At 39.5% G+C, this 24,946-nt stretch overlaps 1 protein-coding gene across 1 annotated transcript in view; it reads right to left on the bottom strand.

The window, feature by feature from the left end:
• The window catches only part of LOC112977980 (FH1/FH2 domain-containing protein 3-like), a gene marked incomplete at its 3' end in the record, with an annotated part of 202,322 nt that overhangs the window by 9,262 nt on the left and 168,114 nt on the right, over positions 1-24,946 (bottom strand). Inside the window, exon 4 of the mRNA XM_026090970.1 lies at positions 6,634-6,701. Coding sequence (XP_025946755.1) covers positions 6,634-6,701 — 68 coding nt within the window. The remainder of the gene's footprint in view (positions 1-6,633; positions 6,702-24,946) is intronic.

The following is a 24,946-nucleotide window of genomic DNA, read 5'->3' as shown; positions in this document are numbered from 1 at the left end:
CCAGTATGTCATTTATTACCACCTGGTTCCCATTAATTCATTTCTTTTTCTTTCTTAGTGAGGCGTGGCTCATTTGTATATGAATCAAGAATTGGCCCACTAAGATTTTGGGTTTCTCTTCATCAAGAGTTTTCTTTTTAGATACATAAAAAAAAAATCCCCCAAAGCAAGGGGAAAAAGAAAATCAGCCTACAGTCTTTCAAGTTCAAACTCAAATTAAAGGAGTCCCTGCAGAAGACACATATTGGCGCTTATACATACGGAAGAAAATAGAAGATTACACCACAACCTTAAAAGATGAAAACAGGGATGTCTTCAGTGGTTGTATAACTGAGATTCCCCAAAGAATTACTCATCATAAATTGATTAAAAAAAAAAAATTTCTTTAAGGGATGAGGGCTTAGTCTGAACAGCAAAGTCCCTCCCATATCTCCTTTGTTTTTAGCAGTTATTTTAAGACCAAGTTCTTCAGTTACCAGAACCAAATTATTGTGAGCTTGATCTCTAGCACATTCTCCAAGAAAATCCTTTTTCCTCTTTATTCTGAATGTGATGTTTTCCCTCTTCAGTTCCTGACTTCGGTTATTAACTTCTCCACTTTCACATGACCCGCACATTTCTGGTATCAGATAGGGGAACTTGCAGGTAGGAAATCATCTTACTGCGACACTAAAACTCTTGCTTTTTGGTGCTTTCACTGCACTTAGCCTTGAAGTCGCAAAATACCACATTGAGCTGAGAAAGATCCTAGAGTTACTGTCTAGCTTCTACCACTGAAAAAGTTGGACTACCCATTTGGTTATCTAACCCAAACTAAACAGACACATTCCTTCTTTCAGGACTGGGAATTCAACTCTACTACAATTCTTAAAACAGGTTCAAAGAAAGAAAACTGAGAAGAAACTCTATTACCATTTCAGTAAGTTGAGCCATTCAGAAATAAAAATAAATCACACTTCAATAACAGATTAACCTATACAATTACTAGTTAGAAAAGCTTTGGTGGCCTCCCCCCAAAAAGATGAAGTACTGGGTTTTTAATCTGTAAGTAGCTCGCTTTAGTGCAAAATGAACACAAGAATACTGTGGTGGCTGTCTCCATTTGTTCGCCACAGACCATTTACACATATACACACCACCACCAGGTAAAAATCATGACAACATTGAAACTAATGAGCTTTGGGCCATTGACTTGATGGGGGGGGGGGGGAAATTGCATCCTTTGCACCTTGAGCAGCTAGAAGATACACCAATTCATTGCGGGGGGTGGGGGTGCGGGGTCCCTTCTTCACAGTGGAATTAAAAACTACTAAACTACTAGAAAATGCCTCATTCAAGAAGTTGCCTACAGCAGACCCTATTCAGGGACATTCTTTCATGGCAGCTAAACACAAATTAAACATATTTGCCTTGTATTACATACCTGAGGAACCTGGAGTAGATACAAACTAAGGTTTCCTGTTTCAATTCAGAGAGTCACACAAATTAAAGAATGACACCTGCTGCCTTCCCAGGCTTGTAGGCTATCCTTGCCATGGAAAAACTTCATGTTTTACAATAGTACTAAGAATAGTTTAAATTCTAGCCCCTAACATTGTCTAGGCATAAAGACAACACTGTATTTGTCCGTGATCGTGGGAAAGTGACTTTGCTAATATTTAATGTGACATATATTTTATTGGTAATCTCTAAATAGGAATGAAACTTATCCTCTGTAAAATAAGATGAAGACAGATATGTAAACTCTTATGTGAAACTAAGATAAATTAGCTTTGGGAAGGAAACCAAAGTTTGTCTCTTCTTCGTGGCTTAATCAAGAAACCTTCCAAAAGGGCTCTGATGAGGGCGAGCTGGCAGCCTGAGTGACAAGCGGTGACAGCAGCCCCTACATCAAGTCTCGCACAGCTTCCAGCCCCAAGGAACCATCCGTCATCCACGCCAGAGCAGAAGGAGCAGCCACCTCCCTTGACACCAGGAGGCAAACCCAGAACATGCCTCCTGCCCTCCCCAGAACAACTGGCAACACCTGAGCGGCTCCAGTGGGTGACATTTGATTTCACTTCCTGATAAGATTGTGTCTATCCAAACACCTTCTAGTTAATGTTTTTAGGGCCCCTAGATAGCTGGTCTTTGTAGTATTTTACACAAAGCTCAACTATTAAATGATTAATGAATTTTTTTTAACAATAGAAGAAAATTCTGTAAGAGAATTTTGGAACTATGTTGCCTGTTATTCTGATCACAGGACAACTTGTGGACCAAGGCTCCTCAAGGAAGACAGCAGACCTCCCGCATTTGTTGAATGACATTTAGTAGGGAAAAAAGAAATCCTAAAAGAAAACTGCCTTTTTACCTCAAAAAAATAGCCTTTATCTCTGCTTCCCAGAAAACCTAACTCATTGACAGATTAAAAATATTTTCCACAACTTTAAAAAGCTGTGAAGACTTACACATGGTTATAGATTTCAGAGTGGTTGAAACATGATTTATAACTTTCTTCTTCTTCTTACAGGGACATATACTCACCTACTTCATTCATATTTTAAAATGATGCAATTTTAAACTATGCTTTGTGACTACAAGACACATTTTTGTTTATAGGTTCTATAACATGTCTGCTTTATGTTATGTCTAGTCACATCAGAGGTTTTGTAAAATAAACCTCTTTAAAGTCATGTAAAATACATAGCATACATCTGCATATACTATAGTACTTTCACCCATTTTTTCCTGCTTTTAAGATTGATAAAGATTGAATAAAGTAATTTAAGAAGTTGTATTTTTTTCCTCTTTTACAATATCATGATAATGTAAAAGACAAAGGTTTTAGATCATAATTTGATAAGCACCACGTTAGGCTGGATTCTGTTCCTGTATGCCTTTGGGAGTTTTAGCACATTGTACCTAAAAATTCACAAATCTCTGATAAGCTCAAGAATACAATAACTATGGCAACAGGGAATTAATTGAAGGGGAGMTAAACTACAGTCCAATGTATTGTCAATTATACCCACTTTTTTTTTTTTTTTAGTTACTTTAGGGTCAAGTTTTTAATATACTTCCATAATCTGAATATTACTTTCCTTACTCTATAAATGCATTCATGGAAAAGCGCACTGGTAAACCAGAAGAAGGTTACTGCACTACAATCCAGTAAAACATCGTGACTATGGATATATTAACCTTTCAGAAGAAATTACAACAGCAGGAATGACATTACTATCAAAGAAAAACGCTCTGCATAACCCTTATCATTTTGCCAAAAACAGCCCACCATAAGAAACCAAAGAGAAATTCCAAGTTTGTACTTGCCAAATGAATCTTTCATTTAAAATCTGAAACAAAGGCACTGCATTTGCCAAACCTTGCTAAGCTTCACTGAGACCTTGCGTGAAAAAAAAAAAAAGATCTGACTATTCGGAATTCCGTTTTGATGTAAAACTTGGGCTTGTTCCCACTTAATACAAATAAGAGACTGTACATTACCTTGAAGTTCTTCAAATTAAAAATGATACAGACACAGAGCTGTGCCAAATTAACTCTGCTATGATGAAATGATTATAAAAACATGGTGTTATGAAATGTTTTGGCACTTTAAGACATGATGAATTCTCTGTAACTTTCTGAAAATTGTTAAAATGAACATTACATGAAAATAAAGACTGGTCTTGAAGTCAATATTTATTTTCCAAAACATCATACTCTTGAACAATTTAAAATACTAAATACAATAAGATACAAAATTAAACAGATATTCACGTGGAAGTACACTCTTTTCAAAAAAAAATTAACACAATGGTAGATAAATCGATTTCTAATAGATTTTTAATGCTAACATACTCTAATGTTATAGACTATAAAAAATAAATTAGGTAGGACCACTTGGACAACAGTGCTTGGCCTATAATATTACCTCAACTTGTACTTTTCTTCACTAATTTTTAAAGCTCATCTTTACAAAAAATGAAAAATTCCACTTATGTTCTCTCTCTCACGGTTCCTTTCAAACCAAACTAAAACCATTTTTGGTGGATGCCTTTAACAACGTGGTAACTAGTGTTAATGACAACAAAGCTGGACAGTAAAAAAGGAACTTGTATCATAGTCTTATTTTCCAGTTTGATAGTGTACTGCATCAAATATCTGAGCATATGACCTGGATACTCTCCAGCTTGAGGAATATTCCCTCTCAATTCTTCCACTAATGTATTACCAGTCCTTGCATTCTCATAGCGTATGAATTTTTTTCCTAAGGGCACATTCATTCAACAAATGGCCATAATTCTACTAGAAGTTACTACTTAAAGTGGTAATAGATAATTCCCAAATTTTTCCCCAGATCAGGTATATTAGAAAGTAGAGAACTCAAATTCTTCAAGGAAAATTATATTCTGAAACTATCAGACTAGCTTAACTTAAAAGCTAAATTCGTTCCTGGTGCGTTTCCAACAAGCTAGATTTGAACTGAATTTTTACTTTACAGTTAGGCAGGTAATGCCTCTCTTCAAACAGAAAGTCTCATCATCTCTTTGTAACAAGTAAAACATTAAGAGAATAATATTGACTTGCCAAAGAGTGAAATTAAAGCTGGAAATAACCAGGATAAAATGTTATCTGTATGACTTCTAGTTCCATTATCCTGTTTTCCTGTGTAATCAAGGTTCATGCACCAATACTTGTTTTTGTGCTTCTCTTCTCCCTTCCCTCTCATTACTTTTCAACTCATCCCATTACATTTATTAGACAGATAAATATCTAAATGATATTTATTCTCATGAAAATAGCTGATCAGGTAGAAGAGAGAGACCTTAACAGTGCATCCACTGAAAGCACTGAGCACTAGCTGCTCAGAAACACTTATTAGGTTCAAAAAACCTACCTGGGAGAGAACACTTATGAATACTTGAACTGGGAAAAGGCTTTGATGAGAGTGGTGGGATGGGTGGGAAGAGAGGCTTAGCACTCACTGTTACATATGCATGAGGGCCCAAATTAAGCTATGGAATATGTAAATTCACAGAAATACAAACAAATACTTCCCAAAAAGAGTTGTGGTTAACAAAAAGAGAAGAAATCAGAGACATCTCTTGGAAACCTGCCTAATTTCCTCTGAGCACACAGTCCACCTACTTGGCAAGCTCACAGGAAAATCCAGCTTGCATCTTCATGACTCTAAAAAGCCTTTCCCGGGAATGCCTTAAAGACGCAATGGTTTTCCCAATCTGTGACCATGAAACAACCAGACTGTTTTGGAGTTGGAACTCCTTTCCTATCCAAAAATTTCAAAACTCAGGGAGCTTTGTTCTGACCCCAAAAGATATTTTCATTTACCAAAATTCTCTCTGAAATGGGATCCCTTCCCCAACTATTCCTATTGCTCAGAAAATCATTCTGTCATTTACTAATGAATGCTTAACTTCGAAGCCTGCAAAAAGTACTGTATATTTTGGAAATTTGCAATTCTGCAAGCTTACAGAACTATTGAAATATTCTTGTTCTTCTTAGAACAAATGTTTATTTCAAAACAAAACAAAAAATGCTTAACTAAGAGTCTGATATCCTTGCATCTACTACAAACACTAACACCTGCCAGTGTAGCTGAATAAAGTTATAGGTTTTCATCCTCCACACGCACCCATTAGTAAAGGTGAAGATGTGGGGTTTTTTTATTGATTTCACTGATATTTAAGTGACAGAATTGGAATTTGACACCCAGAATTCTGTTTAGGATCAGACCTGCAATATGCTTGGTTCTCACCCACTTTTTCTTTTCCTTTTCTCTGGCCTATTCTCTTCAACCTGATTCATTCCAGTCCTGCATCTTTACCAAGTCCTTCCCCTTTTTCAGGCAAACAGATCTGAAATCCAAGCATCTCAATCCATTCACTCTCATATTGCCCACATCACTTCTCTATCACATCTTCTCCTTCTTCAAAGGACCCAAAGTCCTGCTGATTCCAGGTCTCCTCCATAACAAACACATATCTGAATCCATGTCTTTCCTTAAACTGATCAGTCACAGCTCTGTGAAGTATCTTTCTGGGCTAATCAATAAATTGGGGCCTCTCACATCTAACCTAAATCTAAATTCCAACATCTTTGGAGTTCTCCCACTACATCTCAGTTCCTCATTAGATCTGTCCCACGTCTTCTCACATTCTTTTTTAGGCTTTGGTGTGGCTTAAACCTAACCTATTTGTCAACAATATTTCTGTGGACAGGATTAGCCCAACGTCAGGCCATCACCCCACACGATGGCTTTCTAGCTCCACTTAATGCATCCTCCTTCCAGTCTTCCCAATACAGAACTATGTGTCTCGTTGTCCATCGAGCAGCACAAGCTTCCAGGTAAGACTCCCAGTTTTCTTCCCTCCCTTCCCAGCAGGTTCCAGCCATTAAGTCTGCCATTCCTCCTTAATCAGTCCTGCCCTCTTAAGACTGAAGGAACGGGGGAAGACTTGCAGACCACAAAGAGAAGAGAGCCGAAGAAGCAACTGGCTGAATGCCCTTCAAAAATGGGGTCCTAAAATTTTCTCTTTTGCCAAAACCTGTAAGTTATTCCCTACATAGATAAAAAATTCAAGTCATGTTCAAATCCCACAATGGAGAGCCACTGATAACACATTCACTTACCTGAAATATTTGTTTCAAGGAGAAAAGTGCCCGTCTCAGCTCCCGTCCATTGGAATTGTAGAGTTTTTCTGGAAAAAAGATAACAGCAAAAAGGTCATGGCTAACAAAACTGACAACATTGCTAAAAAGGGGCGCAGGTTTCAAAAGGGTTAGCGGGAAGAGTCATAGTGACAATTTTCCATTAGATAGACTGCTGTCAAAGTAAGCAAGTTTCTTGTTCATATATACAGTACTTGTTCATTAAACAACACAAGTAAAATCAGGGTTTAACTGTGCATAATTACAGATAACATCTCCCAGGTAAGTTCACTATAGTTTCAAAAAAGATCAGCAAGAAACAACACTCTGAGGACATTTCAAAAACAGCTAAAAATACTCTTCTTTCTGCATTAAGGTAAATTTAGGGTTTATTAAGAGTGCCAGATTAGTATCAAAAGACTCAGCTGAGAGCACTCTCTGCTTTTGTTATCACAGCTAGAGCCACTGAATCCCATCTTTGCCCGCCTTCCCTCTCGACATTCTTTTCTGGTGCTCTCATCTTTCTATTGTTAATTCCTTTCTACAACTGCAATGAACATTAATACCAAAAATAGCTGGACAGTCTGTTCTAAGCATAATTCAAAACAGTGTTTTATCCTCATGAAAACTTATCTTGATCTTTTTTCTAAAAGAAGCTGAAGCATTCTTTTCATCATCCAGTATGGAAATATATTACCTTGATTATACTCCTATTATACATGCTCATAGAAAACTATTAGAAGTAGACAAGAGTAACTCCTCTGCTATCTTTCTGTATCCTGCCATAATGTTTGTGTCTTTTGGAAGATTTTTGCACTGTATGTTTTAAGTTAATTATTGTGTATTAGAAAGTGTTTTGTGACTGTGTGGGTAGAGCAGAATGTAACTAAAGGTCTACTACATAGACGTATATGGCTGAGAGAGACTATATTCAACAGTGGCCATATACACCCCTAAATTTCTCCGTGTTGAATTTTACTACTTTAACATAATATGAAGGCAATTATCAAGAAAAAATGAAATCTTTGTGATCAACTGCCATGACACACTGCCTCACCCCAGAACATCAAAGGACCTATCCTGCAATGGGCAGAAGCAGTAGCCTGCAGTAGCTCAGGAGATCAAAGTTAGAATGCCTACAGAGCAGGAATATAAGAAAACGAAACACCAACCCCTACGTTTTCTTTCTTACTTTCCCTTGTCTATTTCTATTCTAATCACTAATTACACTACAAAATGACATTAAGTTTTATTTCCCTTTTTCTCAGTAAGTTACAAAAAGGCATATCATTTGAGGATTTGATGCATTWCATTTTTCACTTCAAACAAAGAAGGCAGGTTTTAATTTAAGACAAATGTTTCTTATTCCCAACAGCTGCCTTCAAGCAAAGAAAAAAAAAGTGAAGCAAAGCTTCAGCAAAACTTACACTTTTTTGTAAACCTCGTAAGTAATTTTGTTCATCCCTAATTGTCTTTGGTTTCAAAGGCAGAATGTGTAGAACTGGCAAAACTATTATTGTTATAAGTTGTCTCCTTCCTTGCACTGTTTAAAGAGTCCTGACAAAACACTGGCGGAAAGGATTTCATTTCAAGCCATAAACTTAGAGGCATGCTTTAACTACTCTAGCTTAAAAACACACTGGCATGTGAAACTACATTTCTTGGCAGGATAAAGAGTAATTTTGTCAGGAAAGCTTAAACAATAATAGAGGTCTTTTAAGACCTGGTATGTCAACTTTACATGCCATATTACACAAAATATTCTTCTTTGAAAGATACCTCCATCTGGCATTTGCTATTACTAATTTCCCTCTATTCATAATTCACCAGCATCCTTATGAGCAGAGTTTCTCCAAACAAGGCAGTACATTATAATCTTAATTAAGAGAGGTACCATTTCTTAAAGTGCTGGCAACTTTGTGCATAAATATCAACATTTTAACAAACGCCATCTGTCAGGCTTTTGTGCAACAGGAACACTTATCAGCCCAGCCTGGGGGAAGCGCTAACAAAGCACTGTTATGATACTATAATGCCAGTTGCTGTCATTGGGGCATGCAGATTTTTGGTACATCTCAAAAGAACAAGGTTGAACTTTTTTTTCCTTGTTCTTTTTAGAGTACAACGTCATCCTCAGCCACTAGTACAAGCAGTGCTATGGTGTTCAGATGTAGCAAAAAAGACAGAAGTTCCTAACTGCAGTTCAAAAAAGGATCCATCACTGAAGAACCTACAGCTACTAGATGTATCAAGTTTTGTAATAGCAGCAACCAGACAGAAGCATTTATTGCAAACACTTGAACTGGTTTGACACCACTTTTGAGGAGCAATCATTAAGATACGTCATCTCATTCCTGATATTTCTTGCCAAGGCACAGCAATCTACATAAAGGCAAGTAAAGTTCACAGCTCCCTCCTCACGTTGAGTTAATAATCTTGTTGAATAAACTCAGGAATACAAGTTTCTAACCATTTCAACTTATATTTTTGTGTGCAGGCAACATACTGTCTACTTAAGTCTTGGCGCCCTTTTCTTATAGTGTTGGCAACCATCAGAAACGTTCACAGACCACCATCCAAGGAGATAAGTGAAACAGTCGCACTTCAGAGTTATGATACGTTAGAAAATGTTTTGGTTTAGTTTTCTTCAAATCAGGGTGAAATTCCCCCAGAATGGGAAAGCCTGCATAAGTCAAAGTACCCCAGAGATCATTTTATAAAAGTTTGTATCATTATTGAATTTCTGTGGGGCATTTTGCAGAAAACTGTAAATGTACTACCAGATCCTTGCCAAGGGACACTTGGGAAACAGCTCTGGGGCCTTACAGCATTCCCACTTGCCAACAGTGACTTGAACGCCGTGGGGGCCTCAGTGCTCGCTCCAAAAGGCCCAGATGGAAACTAAGACCATGAAAACAAATCAACAGAAGCTGAAAGACAACAACAACGAGTAAGATCTTTTTCTATGGTAGAAAAGTACAGAGGTTATCGTAATTCTCGCAGGTGCATCCCTGACAGAGGCTCCTTTAACTGAAACGAACTACGTTCAGGGTTTTGAAGCACGAGTCCAAACTACCCCAACTGCTACTGTCACTAGAACCAACCCCCCCCCCCAAGGTGCTCCTGGGACAGGCCAAAAAACCTACCCAGCTGACTCATTATAAAATGTACTGCACCATGCAGGAACCCAAACACCAGCAGAAAGAGAGGGGACAGCTGCTTTGCTTTTTTAAAAAACCATAGCTCCTGATCGTGTTGGTCAGGTTAGAAATGTTCCTTAAAAGGATACAAGGTAGCCAGAGACACAATATTTGATTGGCAGAATTAAGGAGCTTGGACATAAGATCGAGTATTTATGTCAGTATTAAATTATGCCAGAAATTGAACTTTTGAACTTCAAGCAAAACACTAGCTGCTACACTTTTCACTGAAGCTTCACAATTGTCTCATCATTTTGTTAAAAAAACAAACAAACAAACAACAAAACCCAAAAAAGCACTCATGTCCTTCCACAGATCAAGTACAGTTTGGAGACACATTACATAACTTCCATAATGTATCAAGATTAAAGAAGATAAATTCAGTCAGAGTTTGAGATATCTGTGTCTACCTAACTAACTTTCCTTAACAAAAGGAAAGGGGCATGTCTGCAGCTGTGATAAAGGTTTAATTGCAGACTTACAGATGATAGAAAATTCTCCTGGTGGTTTCCTCAGATGTTAACACTAGAGGTCACTGCTTATTTCTTTATTTTAAGAAGGAAAAGGCACTCTGTCCCTCCATGGCAGCTTCCTACTGATTGAGCAATAGTGCTTGGGATGCTAAACTGGTACTTCAATGACCTTGAAATTCAGCTTTTTACCTGTAGCCTCTATGAAATCCTGAGAAATTAAAAAGCATCATCATTGCTAACTTCAAACATTCAAAACCAGAGTCAACTCATCTGAAACAAAGCAGATTCAAAACCAGGTACTAGTATGAGCTTAATTTTTGTTTTCCATTTTTGTAGCAACCAAGAGCCACATTTAATTGTTAAATTATCCTTTGCATCATAGGGCCTAGATATATTTCCTTAAAAGCTCATGAGATTCTTAGCTCACCACTTGTCTGCGCATCGTGGTGCTCTAGGCAGAGTATCAAATACCACTAGACTTGTGATATAAACATACACATGTGAGAGGCAGCAACCTCAATGGATTTACTTTCTTCCGTTAACAGCACTTTGGGACTGCAAATGCTTACACTAAAAGAAAACCATTATTTATTACTCTGCTTCTGTAAAAATAACTCTCCTAGAGAGAAAAGAAAACCAGCCCACACCAGATGAAGAGTGATTTCTCTAGATGAATCTAAAGAGCCTAAGTAATCACTAAGGAGGCAACGCATTTTGGTTTGCTATTGGCATATTTTCAGAAATGAAGAGAGAGAGAAGCCTTTTAAAGATTTTCATTTCATCAGACTGCTGATAGCTTTCAAAGGGCACTACGTATTTCCAAAGATGACCTTCAGGGGATTGAGTTTCATTGGGTATTCATCTCTCAACTATACAGGAATTGGGAGTTTTTGAAGGAAATAATAATTTGCCTCTTTATTCTTAATAAAATCATTGACATTTCTCCTACTTTCTATGGGAAAATGAAATGTTTTCAATCCACAAAAAAAACCCTACGAACTGGCTGAATATTGCTTGGTGCAGTCCCATGTGTAACACCTGACCTCTGACTGACAGGGTACCATTCTCCTCCCTTCCTCTTCCATCACACCCATTGAATTAGTCCCTGGGATATAATAATGTATGTGGCATCAGCCTTTTGAGCTATTGGCAAAAGCTAGTGAACATCTGGCTGAGCACAAATGGGAGTTGCTCTGCTTCACTTGCTGCTGCCTGAATGACCTCCACATTTCCCATCCATGCCTCTTTTTTTCAAACTATAATGTCAAGATGAAGCTCCTTTCCTTATGAAAACATAAAAGGGAGATTAACTCTACATTTGATTACATTAGCAGGGTAGCTGGTGCAGATCTAATTAAAAGACCTTTTAAATATTTCCTGCCATTCATTTCTAAAGTCGCTGCGTGGGACAGAAGTAACCATGTTCTCTGGCTTCCACCAACCACTAGAAATCAGGCTAGTGCTTGGAAACTAAAATCTTATTTCTTGCCTTTGCAAAAATGAAAAAAAAATTAACTACTCCTTACAAAGAAGTAATCATTAAACTGTCCTTCAGAATTTAAATCAACTGTTTGCAAGTTTCCACCAGCAGTGAAGGAAAAACCAAAAAGTAAAAAATAAATAAAAAAGTTTTTAATAATTGAAAACCTCGGTCTTCTTGTGAATGATGAATAACAGACTTCCAAGTTCATTATTATGCTACTTTAATTTTAAGTGGGTATTACTCTACCTGAATCAATGGATTTACACAACTGTAAAACTGGGCAAGAACTGGAGTAGCAGAGCAGTAAGTCAGACTCCAGCCCTGAAGATGTGCTTCAGGGAATAATCTGAGACACCTCACTGGTCTCTAAAGTGGGCCCATGAGTACATATAGGGCTGCAGATCTATAAAATTACTGTATATAAAACTAATTAGTGCAGCGTGCCATTCCTTCACTGTATGTCAAACAAATTAAAGCAGTGCTCTAAGAAAAGACCTGGACCTATGCCAAAAAGAGGCGCTCTCTAGTTTTGTTTTTGTCCACAAAAGCTAGTAATAAATCTGTTGGCAAGACAATACGCTTTCCTTTTACTCCCAGACCCCCTAGAAAATACACAGAGAGGGGATTCATTCATAGGCACACTGCCCACTATTACATTAACATAATGGCTTCTTCTGCTGAGATTACTTAGTTTTGCACATTACAAATCTTCAGGTTTTTTTTTTCCAAATGTGATTTTATTTTCTCTGTATAAATAGATTTTCATGTATTCATTAGTGCAACATGTGTCACTTGTAAACTCAAACTATATATTCCCCCACCAATCCGGGGATAAATGATTAGCATTGAGCGAGGAAAAGTAGTTTTTAACAATCAAGTACGATCTGATGAAAAGCAACAGGCTAAGTGCAAACTACACTGAGGCTGGCAGCTGAAGTCCAAACCCCAATCAGCGTCAGCGCTGCGCGGCTCCCCCAGATTTCCAGCCTGCCTCGCAAGGAACGCGCTGCAAGCTCCCAGGGAGAAGAAAACCTATTGCAGCTCATTTGCATTCAGACACAAACCAGCCGCCAAGTTAATTATCCAGGACAGTGCGTCCCCTCCGCTCGCAGAGGGGACGGGGATCCTTTGTGGGCAGAGGATCTCCTGACGCCTGCATATGAGAAGGGCTTGCTGCGAGCCTGCCTCCTTATTCCCTTTCTCTCTAAAGGATCTCCAGGTGGGGAGCGGGAGGAGAGAAAGGCACAAAACAGCCTCAGACACCCCTTCCTCCCCACACCCTAGAGTCGCACGGCCAGGCGCTTGGGGAAGAGGGTGCAAAGAGAGTCACCTGCAGAGAGGAGGCATCTGCGAACTCCTGGGAGCCTGCAGGTTTGGACTCGAAAGCAGGGACAGCTCCACAGCGGGAACTGCCCTGGGAGTGAAAATTGCCTGATATTGCTGTACACTCATCCTAAAAGAGTTTCCGCCTCTCAGAGGGGAGAAATTTGCTTTCCTTCTGCCGCAAGAAGCAAATGGCCAAAAGAAAAGTGTGCCGGATTTCCGCAAGGAGAAAATACAGGAAGGAAACCCTGTTTTTGGGAGAAGGATTTGAGCTAACCTTCTTTGGATGCTCTTCCGAAGCACCAAAAATGCCATGTTATACCTCAAGTGATCTAATATCAAACTGTCAGCATGAGAACAATGATATATTTTAAATTCAACAGCAAATGTATCCCCTCCTCCAGAAGCCAGCGTCCTCCAGACTAACTGTACCTTGATTCCTGCTCCTATATAGCCACAGGATATTGGGGAAAAAGAAGCAAAAATAAGAAAATTCCAGAGGACTGAGGAGAAAAATGATAGTCTTGAGGATGAGGAAAAAGAGACATGGAGTGATAAGCAGGAGAAACAACATGAATAGCACAGAAGACCAGAGAAGAGAGTCAATAAAAGGGAGAACAGCCAGGAAGGCTGACCTGATGAACGTGTGCAATTTTTCACTATAAAAACAATAATGCTTGAAGAAAACTGTAATGCTTAAATGTTCATCTAAAGAAAAGTAAAATTTAGGAATTAGGAAGTATGGGAAAACTGAATGAGAAATTGAATCATTCATGTAAAACACAAGAGAGAAATCTTCCATTCAGGATAGGTCCCTCCCCCTGCAGTTGCATCATTCCTGAATGTCCTGGAGTCTCCCCCCACCCTTTCCTCCAAGTTTTACTCAATACTCCAGATTTATTACCAATATACAGAAAAACTACAGCAAAAGTAGTAGTCCAGTGAGATTTAAAAGCAGCAGCTACCACATATAGTTGGTAGAAGGGACTTTTCAGCTGTCTTCATCTTCCCTTACAGAAGCCTAACAGTATTAAATTGATGATCTCTCCCCTCAACCGTTTCTACCAAAATTCTGCTTATTCTACTTTGCTTCAGGCAAACTGTAAATGTGTCATCAATAAACCATTAGCAAGAATTTCTTCCTCACAAAGCTCTAAAATACTGTTCCTTGCCTCTTGTACACCAATCCACATGCATGTGGAACTAAGAAGAAGAACATTTATCATATTATTCCTACACACTAAGGCAAATAAATGCCAGTGATTTATGCTAAAGAGAGATGCTAAAACATAGCAAGTGTTTATATAGTTAAGTGCAACAGGAAACCTTAGTTCTCATCTGCTGGATCCTATGGGTTAAGGATATGGACCTTCCACTACTGCTATGGGAAAAAGGACATAAACAGCAAGTGAGCCCAACACAAGATGAGCATAACAGCAGGTTTTACATGTAAATTGTGCAGTAAGAACTAGAACGGGACAGAAAAACTCAGAATCAACATGGAATCACACTAACTGCACAGAAGACAGCAGCAACAGCCCTCAGACACCTGAACGGCTCAAGCATTTCACCAATTAAAAAAAAAAAAAACAGGCTTATTAAGATTGGTTATCTTTGGAGAGATGAAGAAAATGCGGGGGCGGTTCACTACAGAAAATCTGTTGTGAGAGTGGCTTTTGTGGTCAGGCTGGTGCTGGGGAGCTCTCAGAAATGCTTGCCCAGTCAATGCCACCAAGAGCATGTGCCCTTCTTTGCAAGCTGAAAGCTATGGACAAACAGGGATAGCAAGCCATTTCTGAATCCACTTTTTGCTTCAGTCCACTGCAGCTTTTCTTTCCATTTCCAAATTACTTCTCACACTCATCTATTCCTTCTTGTCTTGCAAGCTAGAATACAGAGTTCCCCTTTAGAGGCATATTTCTTATTAGTAGGTATCAGGCTGGATAAGTTAGAACACATGTGGGGAAAACTTTTTGCTCAAAATAAGGGCAATGAAGTACACTGTGTAGGTCCATGAACAAAGTGCAGATCTAGAACATATTGCTCAAGTCAGCCTTCCTTCCTTGCCTCCTTGAAAGAAAAAGCAGTATTAGAAAGGCATACTCGAAAGTTGCAGCCTTGCCAACATATTAACAAAATAAAGATCCCCTGCTTCTTCAGCATATTCATTCCAGCCATGGAACAGACACTGTGATGTATCTCCCCGCAATGATTTATTTATATAGTCCCTCCTCCCTTGAATGCAAAAGGCACTAACCTGCTCTTCAGTTCTGAAGTGCAGGAAACAGCATTTCAGCTTGATAACTTCAAAGGAGCACATTTTTACATGTCAAAAAATGCTGTGACTGTTCTTTTGAAAAAAGTCAAAGGGCTATTGGAAGGGAAAAGGCTATGTAACAAGGTCAAATATTACAGCACCATACTATGGAAAGTGGTGATGAAAGAGACTTACGAGGTCATCTTGTTCATCCCCCTACTAATGCAAAATTGTTCCCTAGAGAGTAATACAGTAGGAAAGTAGTAGTTATACTAAAACATAGGTTACATAATTCAAGAGAATGGAGCCAAGGAAAATTGCTAGGAAAGAAAATAATACAGAAGAACTTAYTGTTTTCTTTAGAGATTACTGTAACCAATCTGAGGCTAAAAAATAATTATCTAAAACTATGTAAGTCAATGCAAATCTTTAATGCTTGTTTCAGTTTTACAACTAGCACTCTGAATTGCTGGACTGTATAGCTGTGCTTGAACAACAATATATATCAGTGTCTCTTGGATTACAAGCACTTGGTAATATTGTGCTAGCCATTATTTGAGTTTTCTGCTTTTATTCCCCTTTAAACACTGTGCCAACATGCGGCCCTGCATATTCTGTAAGTTTTACTAAGCCAATAGCAATAAGCAAACTATAGCAACCTATATATATATAAGGCACACACCTGCTATCCCTGGAATTACGAATGTCTTATCTGTGCTGACAGCTTGGCAAGAAGCAAAACGTCTGAGTGCAAAGAGACCATCGATTTGTGCCAAGAACATGAACGAGCTCCTGAACTTCAAGTCCAGACCAAATCTGATGGTTGCATAAGACATGCCAACATATGTCAGAGGATGCCTCTGGGACCAGGGCATTCCAGAGGCCCCAGTCCCTCCTCAGGCAGCACGTCCAGTTTTATAGCAGGCTACAGACCCGCTAAGCAACTGCATGTGTTCGACTCCCTCAGAGGCTCTGCAAAGATTTAGATGCCAAGTATGGCCTACTCACCTGATAATAAGGCAGCAGGCAAAAGAGACAGCACCAGCAGCAACTCCTATGATAAGGGTGCCACTTCTCAGCAGAGTGCTGCTGCTGATTGCAATGGCATTGCATGTCCTTAAATGCCTGAGTCTGCATTACACACATAGGTGCAACGCTTCCCTGTCTCACAGCCATTCTGCTGGGGGAACGCGCTCCAACTCAACTTTTTTGAACATTCAGAGCTGCCAAGACCAAGCATTCACCGCAAAGCCCTCACATACAAGTCACACTATGTGCACTGAGAGCTACAGCAAATATTAAGGATTAATATTTATTTGTACTCCAGTATCGCCCAGAAGCCTGTCATAAAATCATAAAAATCCACTGTGGAAAGGTTCTAGAGAGGTCATCCACCTCCCAGTGGGGCTTCATCTATACAATTTTTTCCCCCAACTAATTTAAAAATAGAACATGCAAAAAATTTCATTGGAAAATTGACAGCATCTGCAAGATATTTATTCCAGCCTTTCACTCCATTTACTATTGATAATATTGATTTCTAAAAACTAATTTGTTTGCTTTTATTTTACCCATTTTCCTATATACAACCCCAGGGTTTTTTTACAAACTTAATTATAGTAATGTCTCCATATAACAATTTGTTCTTTAAGCTAAAGAACTTTATCCATAGCTCAGCTTTCCTAAACCTCTGACAGTGGTTCTTGTGGAAATCTTCTCTCCAACCAATCCACACCTTTAAATACCCAAACCCAGACGCAGAAATTCAACTTAGACTTTACTGATTTGGAGTAGGTGGGGGAAAAGCATTCCAACAGACCAGGACTTTATTTTGCTAAGTGTCATACAATCACATAGCAAAGGACAAGTCCTTCTATAATAGTTCCTTAGTCCCCTAGCAGGCATAGACTAGGGGAGGTGAGTGGGGAGAAGGGGGGAAAAAAAGAAAAGGAAAAAAAAAGATTAGTTAACCAGCTTGCTTCAAATAACTTGACCTGTCTTTCTCATGTGTCCTGATGTGTTTTAGGGTTCTTGTCAATAGAAGGGCAGTTTTAACACAGATATCTCAGGCCTGTTTGCCTTCAATAGCCGCTTCATTACTTAAAGTCACGGGACATCCTTAAGATATACAAATCAAATAGAGAAAGAGAAAAATACTGGGGTTATGAGAAAGGTTGTGTGAAAATCCAAATCCTAGAAGAGGATGTATACTTGAAGGATATACTTAACTTAATGGAAATTAATTTAACAGAACCTGATTTGCAACATAAAAGGAATAAAGAAATATCAGATATGCAAACGGACAGAGAGTTTAATACAATATATTAAGCAGACGTCAAAATATTCCAGGGTCAGCAAGTTTCCCTTCACTCTGCAGTTGCTGGAACACATGAAAAACACACCACCTTGACAACTGGGGGGGGGGGGGGGGGAAGACAAAACCAAACTACTGAAGCCCAGTGCTGGGGCATGATTTTGGGACTTATATCTCCCACCTTCTGCCCTGCCTACAGGCTGCTCTTCTGTGACTGCAGCCAAAAAATGATGCAACACACACAGGGTTTGAACCTCGCCAGCAGCAGGAACCACAAGAGGGCCAGTAAGGGGCCAAGCATGGCCCAACGCACAGCCCGGTCTGCTTGGGACCTGCTCTGACAGTCTGTCTAACCCTCCGTCTGAATCACTGTCCAATCCCTGCAACCTGAGCAACGCTAACAGCAATTGCTTCTTTGGGTCATACACCTTATGAGGGTCTAACTTCTTTTTTTACACCAGCAGTAACATAATGTTGAGCTCATCTGCAGACTTTTTTTTTTTTTTTTTTGGTAAGGATGGGGGAAGAAATCAATGAAGCAGGGGAAAGTAATTTGAACACTACTGTGGAGACTCAGTTCATAAATAGACCTCTTATTAAATTTTCTTAAGTTCAGGATGCCTGACTGGAGTAATTAATCCAAGAACACTGGACTGCTTAAAGCTTCTGGATGTCATTCTAAAAAAAACCCCAAAAACCAATAATACAAACTTTCATAGTACTAAAGAAGCAGCATTACAATCCTGAAAAGAAAAAAAGATCTGATTGTCATACAGAAAGCCTCTTATAAAATGGCACACAGACATTTTCAGGTGTTCTCTGGATTTAATATTGTACAACTATATTTGCTCAAGTTGAAAGTTGGTGCATAAAGCTTCAACCTAGAAAAAAACGGAGGAAGTGAATGTCCCCCAATTTCTCCAAAAAATTGCAAATACATACTTCTCAGAATTTCTAATACTCACTCGTACATTTTCAACATTACACTGATGATTAATTTGTACCATAATGACAAAACTAGAAAATATTCAAATATTTCTGCATCTTGCCAAGCTATTGTAATACATAAACAAGGAAGAGCTAGCCACTGACACTGCCTCCTCTTACCAGGCCAACAAGAGTTCTGGAAATCATTGTATCAATTACATCAATTATGCTAACCTCAGTGCTAGCACTGAGTGATATTTTTGAATATTAGCTTTAGCTTATAGAGCTATTCTAAATTAATCATGTCTTTCTGCAATGAGTCTAAGAAAAATATTGTAAAGTGCATTTATGTTATCTTTTTAAATTCAAAACGTATCCTTAATATGAACCTGCGTCTCCTTTTAAACACAAATTCTAAGTTGCTCCCACTGGTAGCAGAGGCAGCGCTTGCTATTCACCGAGAACAAAGGCTTCTGGAATGACATCTAAATAGAAAAACTCCACTCGTTTTGAGACCGAGTCTGACCAGAAATGTGTGGGAATGCTTGAGATAGAAGGATAATGTGACATAACATATGCGCCTATAACTGGGGCACTGAATGACTCCCAGCACCTGGTTTCACTGATCACAAGAGAAGAATCACATGGTTCCTACAGTTCCTACAAACCACCAGTCACCCAGGGGCAGCAAAACTTTGCTTAAATTCTGCAGGACTGAAGCAAGCTGAAGCTAAGCAACATCTCTGCAAACTAGAATCACCAAGGCAGTTTAGAAAAAGATTTCTAAAACACCCAGTTCTGGCAGCAGATTTGCCTTTCCAAGACAAAAGCTGCTCAGTACCTCGGCAAGAAGCAGTGCACTGCCCGCTACAGGAACCAACTCTCTCCAGCTATCTCACATTATGCAGAAATTGAAGCAGGACAGACAGATGCTGGAGCACTCCTAGCTTCRCTTGGACTAATTTCCTGCTTAAGGGGTCCCCCTCCCCCCCAACGATTTTTCTAACAAATGCAAAATAAGTGAGAAGTCATTCAAGCTATTGGCTTCCTTTCTGTACAGTTCAGTTCTCTGTTGGTTCAGGATAGTTTCTAGGCAAAGTTTGAAATAGACATGAAATATGATGTTTGCCACTTAATAGCTAAACAAAGCAAACAATCCTGTTTAGTACTGGGAAACCTATAGGTTTGCATTTGTTAAAAATAGTAATAACAATGAAAAGCTATTTCTGAAGCATCTCCAAAGAATTTTTCTTTTAACCTCTACAGAGAAAATGCTGTCCTAGCAGTGCTCTCCAAATACCATATATCATTAATTTATACTTTCAAACACTCCTAAAGTGCATTTTCTATTTACTGCACTTGGCCTGAACTTGTTTAACATATGTTAGTGTTATTTATCTGAAGTCATTTATCACAGTGGTAAAACATCTGACACAAGATGGAGGTTTTCCAATATATCATGCCTCACACTTAATTCCATCACTGATTAATTTCTGCTTCCATGTAATTTGACCAAAGCCACAGGAAAGAGATCATCTATATCAACTTTTCTCTGTTCATTGTTATGAATTTTCATCACTGTATATGAATGGTACTAATTAAGTCACTGGTACTAATTAAGTCACTGTAAAAAAGTTCTACTAATCTAATTAATCAGGAGAACATCAAATATATATATATAGACACTTTTTTTTTAAAGAAGGATCCATGGTATAATAAAACTGCAACTTAATTGCTATGTGGATCAGAAATTATAATTCATGCTATAAATACAGTCAACTGCTATGCAAAAGTTTGTTTTGATTTTTTTTTTAATGAAAAATATAAGGTYCTCTAAAACAGCTTGCTTCCCTCCTTTCCCCCTCTCCATGAAGGGCACAGTAGGACTCCTGACAGCAAAGCCCCCAGCCTGGCCCTCAGCAGTTTGGTGCAACGTGTTGGTCTCACACAACCTCCAAAACAACTTCAGAGCCCTATAGCACAATCCAGCACAAGAGGTCTAAATTTTGCATTGCATCCCCAGGAAAGCAGTCAAGATTGCTCACCAGAAGAATGAAAACACCCTTCTGTTAATGCTATTAAAAGCAAAGACATTCATCTCTTTCATTCCAACATGCATTTGGTCCATGCTTTCCTGGTTCCCTCTCCCTTTGAAACCATTTGCTCCAGGACTGGCTTCAGCATTGCCCAAGCTCAGTCTCTTCAGCTGCTGAACAGACCTAACAAGCAGCACCTGACTTCTGCAGATGTTTCCAGTTTCAAGGCCATTAGAAACTTTACAGGGCTTCTCTCAAGCCCTTCCTCTAGCAATGGAATTTCTAATGGAAATTTAAAATTAATTTAATAGTTCAAATAAAACTTTTTCCTCTTTTTAAACTTCCCATTTGTCATCGATATTACTTGCTGATCTCTATTTCAGAGCCTCCAAAATGCCAAACAAAACCATAACCAAATGTAGGGCTGACCGATTAGACATTTGACTCCAAGGGCTTTCCAACTTCTCTCCCACTTTTTTCTTTAAACATATATATTTTTAATATATATATATATATATACACACACACATCTATACACACACGCTCACTCATTTGTCCAGATTACCAGTTCTATTCTATACTGCACTTAGGTTATAAGTACAAAAGTTTTTGTTTTCAAAATAACCCAATCCAGAGTTATATTAGTTTCACAAAAATCTTAAACAGGTTATAAGCGAGACCTGTAATTAACTCCCCAGAAATGCCAGATTTTTTGTTCCTGCTTCTTCACTTTCATTCTCAGCTACAGCCATTCCCATTGTCCAAAATGTGTGGTAGTTCAAAGACTGCAAATGTGATCATTAGGGCTGGCTTTGAGGTTCATCAAGAACAAGATACACAGCCACCAATACATATGCAAAAATTATGCATACATCAGAGTATTCCTCAATCTTTCTTCAAAAATTGCTGACAATACATAATTAGTCTTATTGTAAGGAGTTCATAGATCCACAGAATAATTGAGGTTGGAAGGGGCTCTGGAGATCAGCTAGTCCAACTCCCTGTTCAAAGCAAGTCCAAACAGACCAAGTTGCTCAGTCTTGTTGAGCTCTGATTACCTCCAAGGATGGAAACTCCACCACCTCTTTGGGCACGTCTACCAGTGTTTGACTAACTCACGGTGAAAAGCTTTCTCCTAGTATCTCACCAGAACTTCCCATGTTCCAACTTGCTCCCAGTGCCTTGTGTCCCTCCACTGAGCAAAGTGTCCCTCCACTCCAAGAAGAGTCTGTCTCTCTCCTCTCTATGCCCTCCCAGCAAGTAGCCATAGTCAGCTGTTCAATCCCCCCAAGCCTTCTCCTCTTAACACTGAACAAACCCAGTTCCCTCAGTCACCCCTCGTGTGCCATGTGCTCCAGCCCCTAGCAGTCTTGGTGGCTGTGCACTGGGCTCCCTCCAGTACATTTATGTACTTTTTGTGCCATGGAGAGCCCAGAACTGGGGACGGGACGCCAGGCACAGTCTCACAAGTGCCAGGGAGAAGGGAAGGATCACTTCCCTGGACCCTCTCGGTAATCTCCTGCTAATACAGCTCGGTACAGGGTTGGTCCTCTTTGCTGCAAGAATGCACTGCTGACTGAAGTTCAACTTGTTCCCCAGAATGCCCAGGTCTTTTTCTGCAGAGCTGCTTTTTAGCTAGTCGGCCCCAAGCCCATATTGTTGTATGGCGTTATTCTCTTCCCACACAGGACTTCTGTTGAACTTCCTGAGGTTTCTGCCACCCACTTCTCCAGCCCATCTGGATAGCAAGTCTGCCCCTCCATTACATCGACACACCCACCTCACCCCAATATGGGGTCACCAGCAAATCTGTTAAGAGTACATCCCATCTTATCATCTGCATCATTAATAAAGATTTTAAATAGTAGTAGCTGCATTATTAGACCCTGGCAGTCTAACTAGTTACCAGTTGTGGTATACCAAGTGATGCAACTGATCTTGAATTATTCACCTCCAATTACATACTCTTCTACCTATCTGCTAATACTGTTGCACAGTTTCTCCTGGAAAGCAATTGTATAAATAGAGCAACTTACTGCAAAGTAAAAGCCAGTCACCCAGTGCAAAACACTCGTAGTTCTGTTGCTCAGACATTCCCAATTTCCTGCTGCAGGGTAAAAACTTACAGCTATGGGCAAGCAATCTATTTAGTGACCAAACTAAATGATTCACTGCTAGTCATTAAGGTCATGAAATTACAGCTCCTACATCAGCTGCAACTCTACACAACCTTAGTTACTTATTGCAATCACATAGGAATACAACCATTCTTGAACCATAGAACTATCTTAAAAAAACATGCAAGGAATAGTTGGCCCAATGAACACAGGACAATCATTCAGGGTTCACCTTGCAAGAGCACTCATGGAGTTGTGTACATCCTTCATGACTTCACTGAAGAAAATCAGTGATAGACTTTTAAGTAGACAGATTTATTTATGACAGTAGTGTGCATGAAGGCACAACTTCTTTTCCTCAGCTAACACGTAATTTGCTGTTTGTCTGGAATGAGGTTTACATGGTTCTGCTGTAACTGGTTGTTTGTATTCCAGCATTCCCCAAAGTCTGCTTGGTTCATTTGAAGCACATCAGAAGATGATACTCTTTGTTTCTTAGAGAAGCACAAGCAGAAAGGGAGGAGAGCAAAGTGGACTAGCACATACTTCATGAGTTCTTTTTTTTTTTAATGTTATTGTGTCTCATAATTTATTTTAGCTGACATCTGCCTTACCTTCTACTCCAAACCACATCCTTTGGGGGCATTTCAGTGATGATTCACGTTATGTACATCAATGGTGTCCAAGAAAGCACAGTGGTACTTCTACATGAGAGGCAGGTCTTTACCCAACTGTACAGAAGTGCTAAAGCCCACAGTCTGAAAACTGGGCATTCAAACAGTTGTGCTAAGTAGAGCCCTGGAAAGGATTTCCCCAGTGACAACTGTAGCTTCTGGTACTTTTTTGGCTTTTCCTTACAGTCTGGGTTGTGATCAGTGGCATGAAATCCAGCTGGAGGCCAGTCACTTATGGTATACCCCACAGGTTCATACTCAGACCAATACTGCTTAACATCTTCTTAAATGACCTGGATAATAGGATAGAGCACACCCTCAGAAAGTTTGCAAATGATACAGAACTAAGAGGAGTGGTTGATACACCAGAGGGTTGTACTGCCATTCAGTGGGACCTCAATGAGCTGAAGAAATGGGTTGACAAGGATTTCATGAAGTTCATTAAAGGGAAATGCAAAGTCATGCACCCGGGGACAAATAAACCTGTTCACCAGTACAGGCTGGGGGCCAACCACCTGGAAAGCAGCTTGACAGAAAAGGATCTAGGAGTCATGGTGGACACATTGAACATGGGCCAGCAGTATGCTGCTGCAGCAAAGAAGGTCCACAGCACCCCGGGCTGCATTAGGAAGAGCATTGCCAGGAGGCTGAGGGAAGAGATTCTTCCCCTCTACTCACTACTGGTGAGGCCACATCTGAACTGCTGGGTCCAGTTCTGGGCTCCCCGTACAAGAGAGACACAGACATACTGGAGAGAGTCGAGTAAAAGGCCACAAAGATGGTTAAGGGACTGAAGCATCTCTCATACGAGCGGCTGACCGAGCTGGGACTGTTTAGCCTGGGGAAGGGAAGGCTCAGGGTGATCTTATCAATGTGTATAGATATGTGACGGGAGGGTGCGAAGAAGACAGAGCCAGGCTCTTCAGTGGTGCCCAGTGACAGGACAAGAGGCCAGGGACAAACTGCAATACAGGAAATTCCATTTAAGCATAAGAAAAAATATTTTTACTGTGGGGGTGGTCAAACTCTAGAACAGACTGTCCAGAGCAGGTGTGGACTCTCCATCCTTGGAGATATTCAAAATCTGACTGGACAAGATCATGAGCAACCTGCTCTAGCTGCTCCTGCTTTAAACAAAGGAGTTGGGCTAGATGATCTTCAGAGGTCCCTTCCAACCTCAACTATTCTGTGATTCTATGAATACGCTTCAAACAATGCTGCATAGTTTCTCATCCACTCGACAGAGATGAAGCATACACATTCTGCTTTGCATATACCTAATCATGTACTTAATGTAAAATTTTAAGTCCTAGTCATAGTTTGAAATGTACAATTCATAAATTTACTTAGTATATGCATTGCATGCACTGTATGAACACACTTTGGAATCGGATCCTGCAACTGAAAAGCAAAAACTCTTCTGCTTTCCGTGATTACTGAGTACACAGTAAGTACTGTATTGCTTTTTCTTTTTCTGATCTCCTGCAGATG

The sequence above is a fragment of the Apteryx rowi genome, unplaced genomic scaffold, assembly GCF_003343035.1.
Source record: "Apteryx rowi isolate R43461 unplaced genomic scaffold, aptRow1 scaffold_887, whole genome shotgun sequence".
NCBI classification, from domain to species: domain Eukaryota; kingdom Metazoa; phylum Chordata; class Aves; order Apterygiformes; family Apterygidae; genus Apteryx; species Apteryx rowi.
Note: the sequence above shows the minus strand (reverse complement) of the source record. Positions and strands in the feature narration are given on the sequence as shown.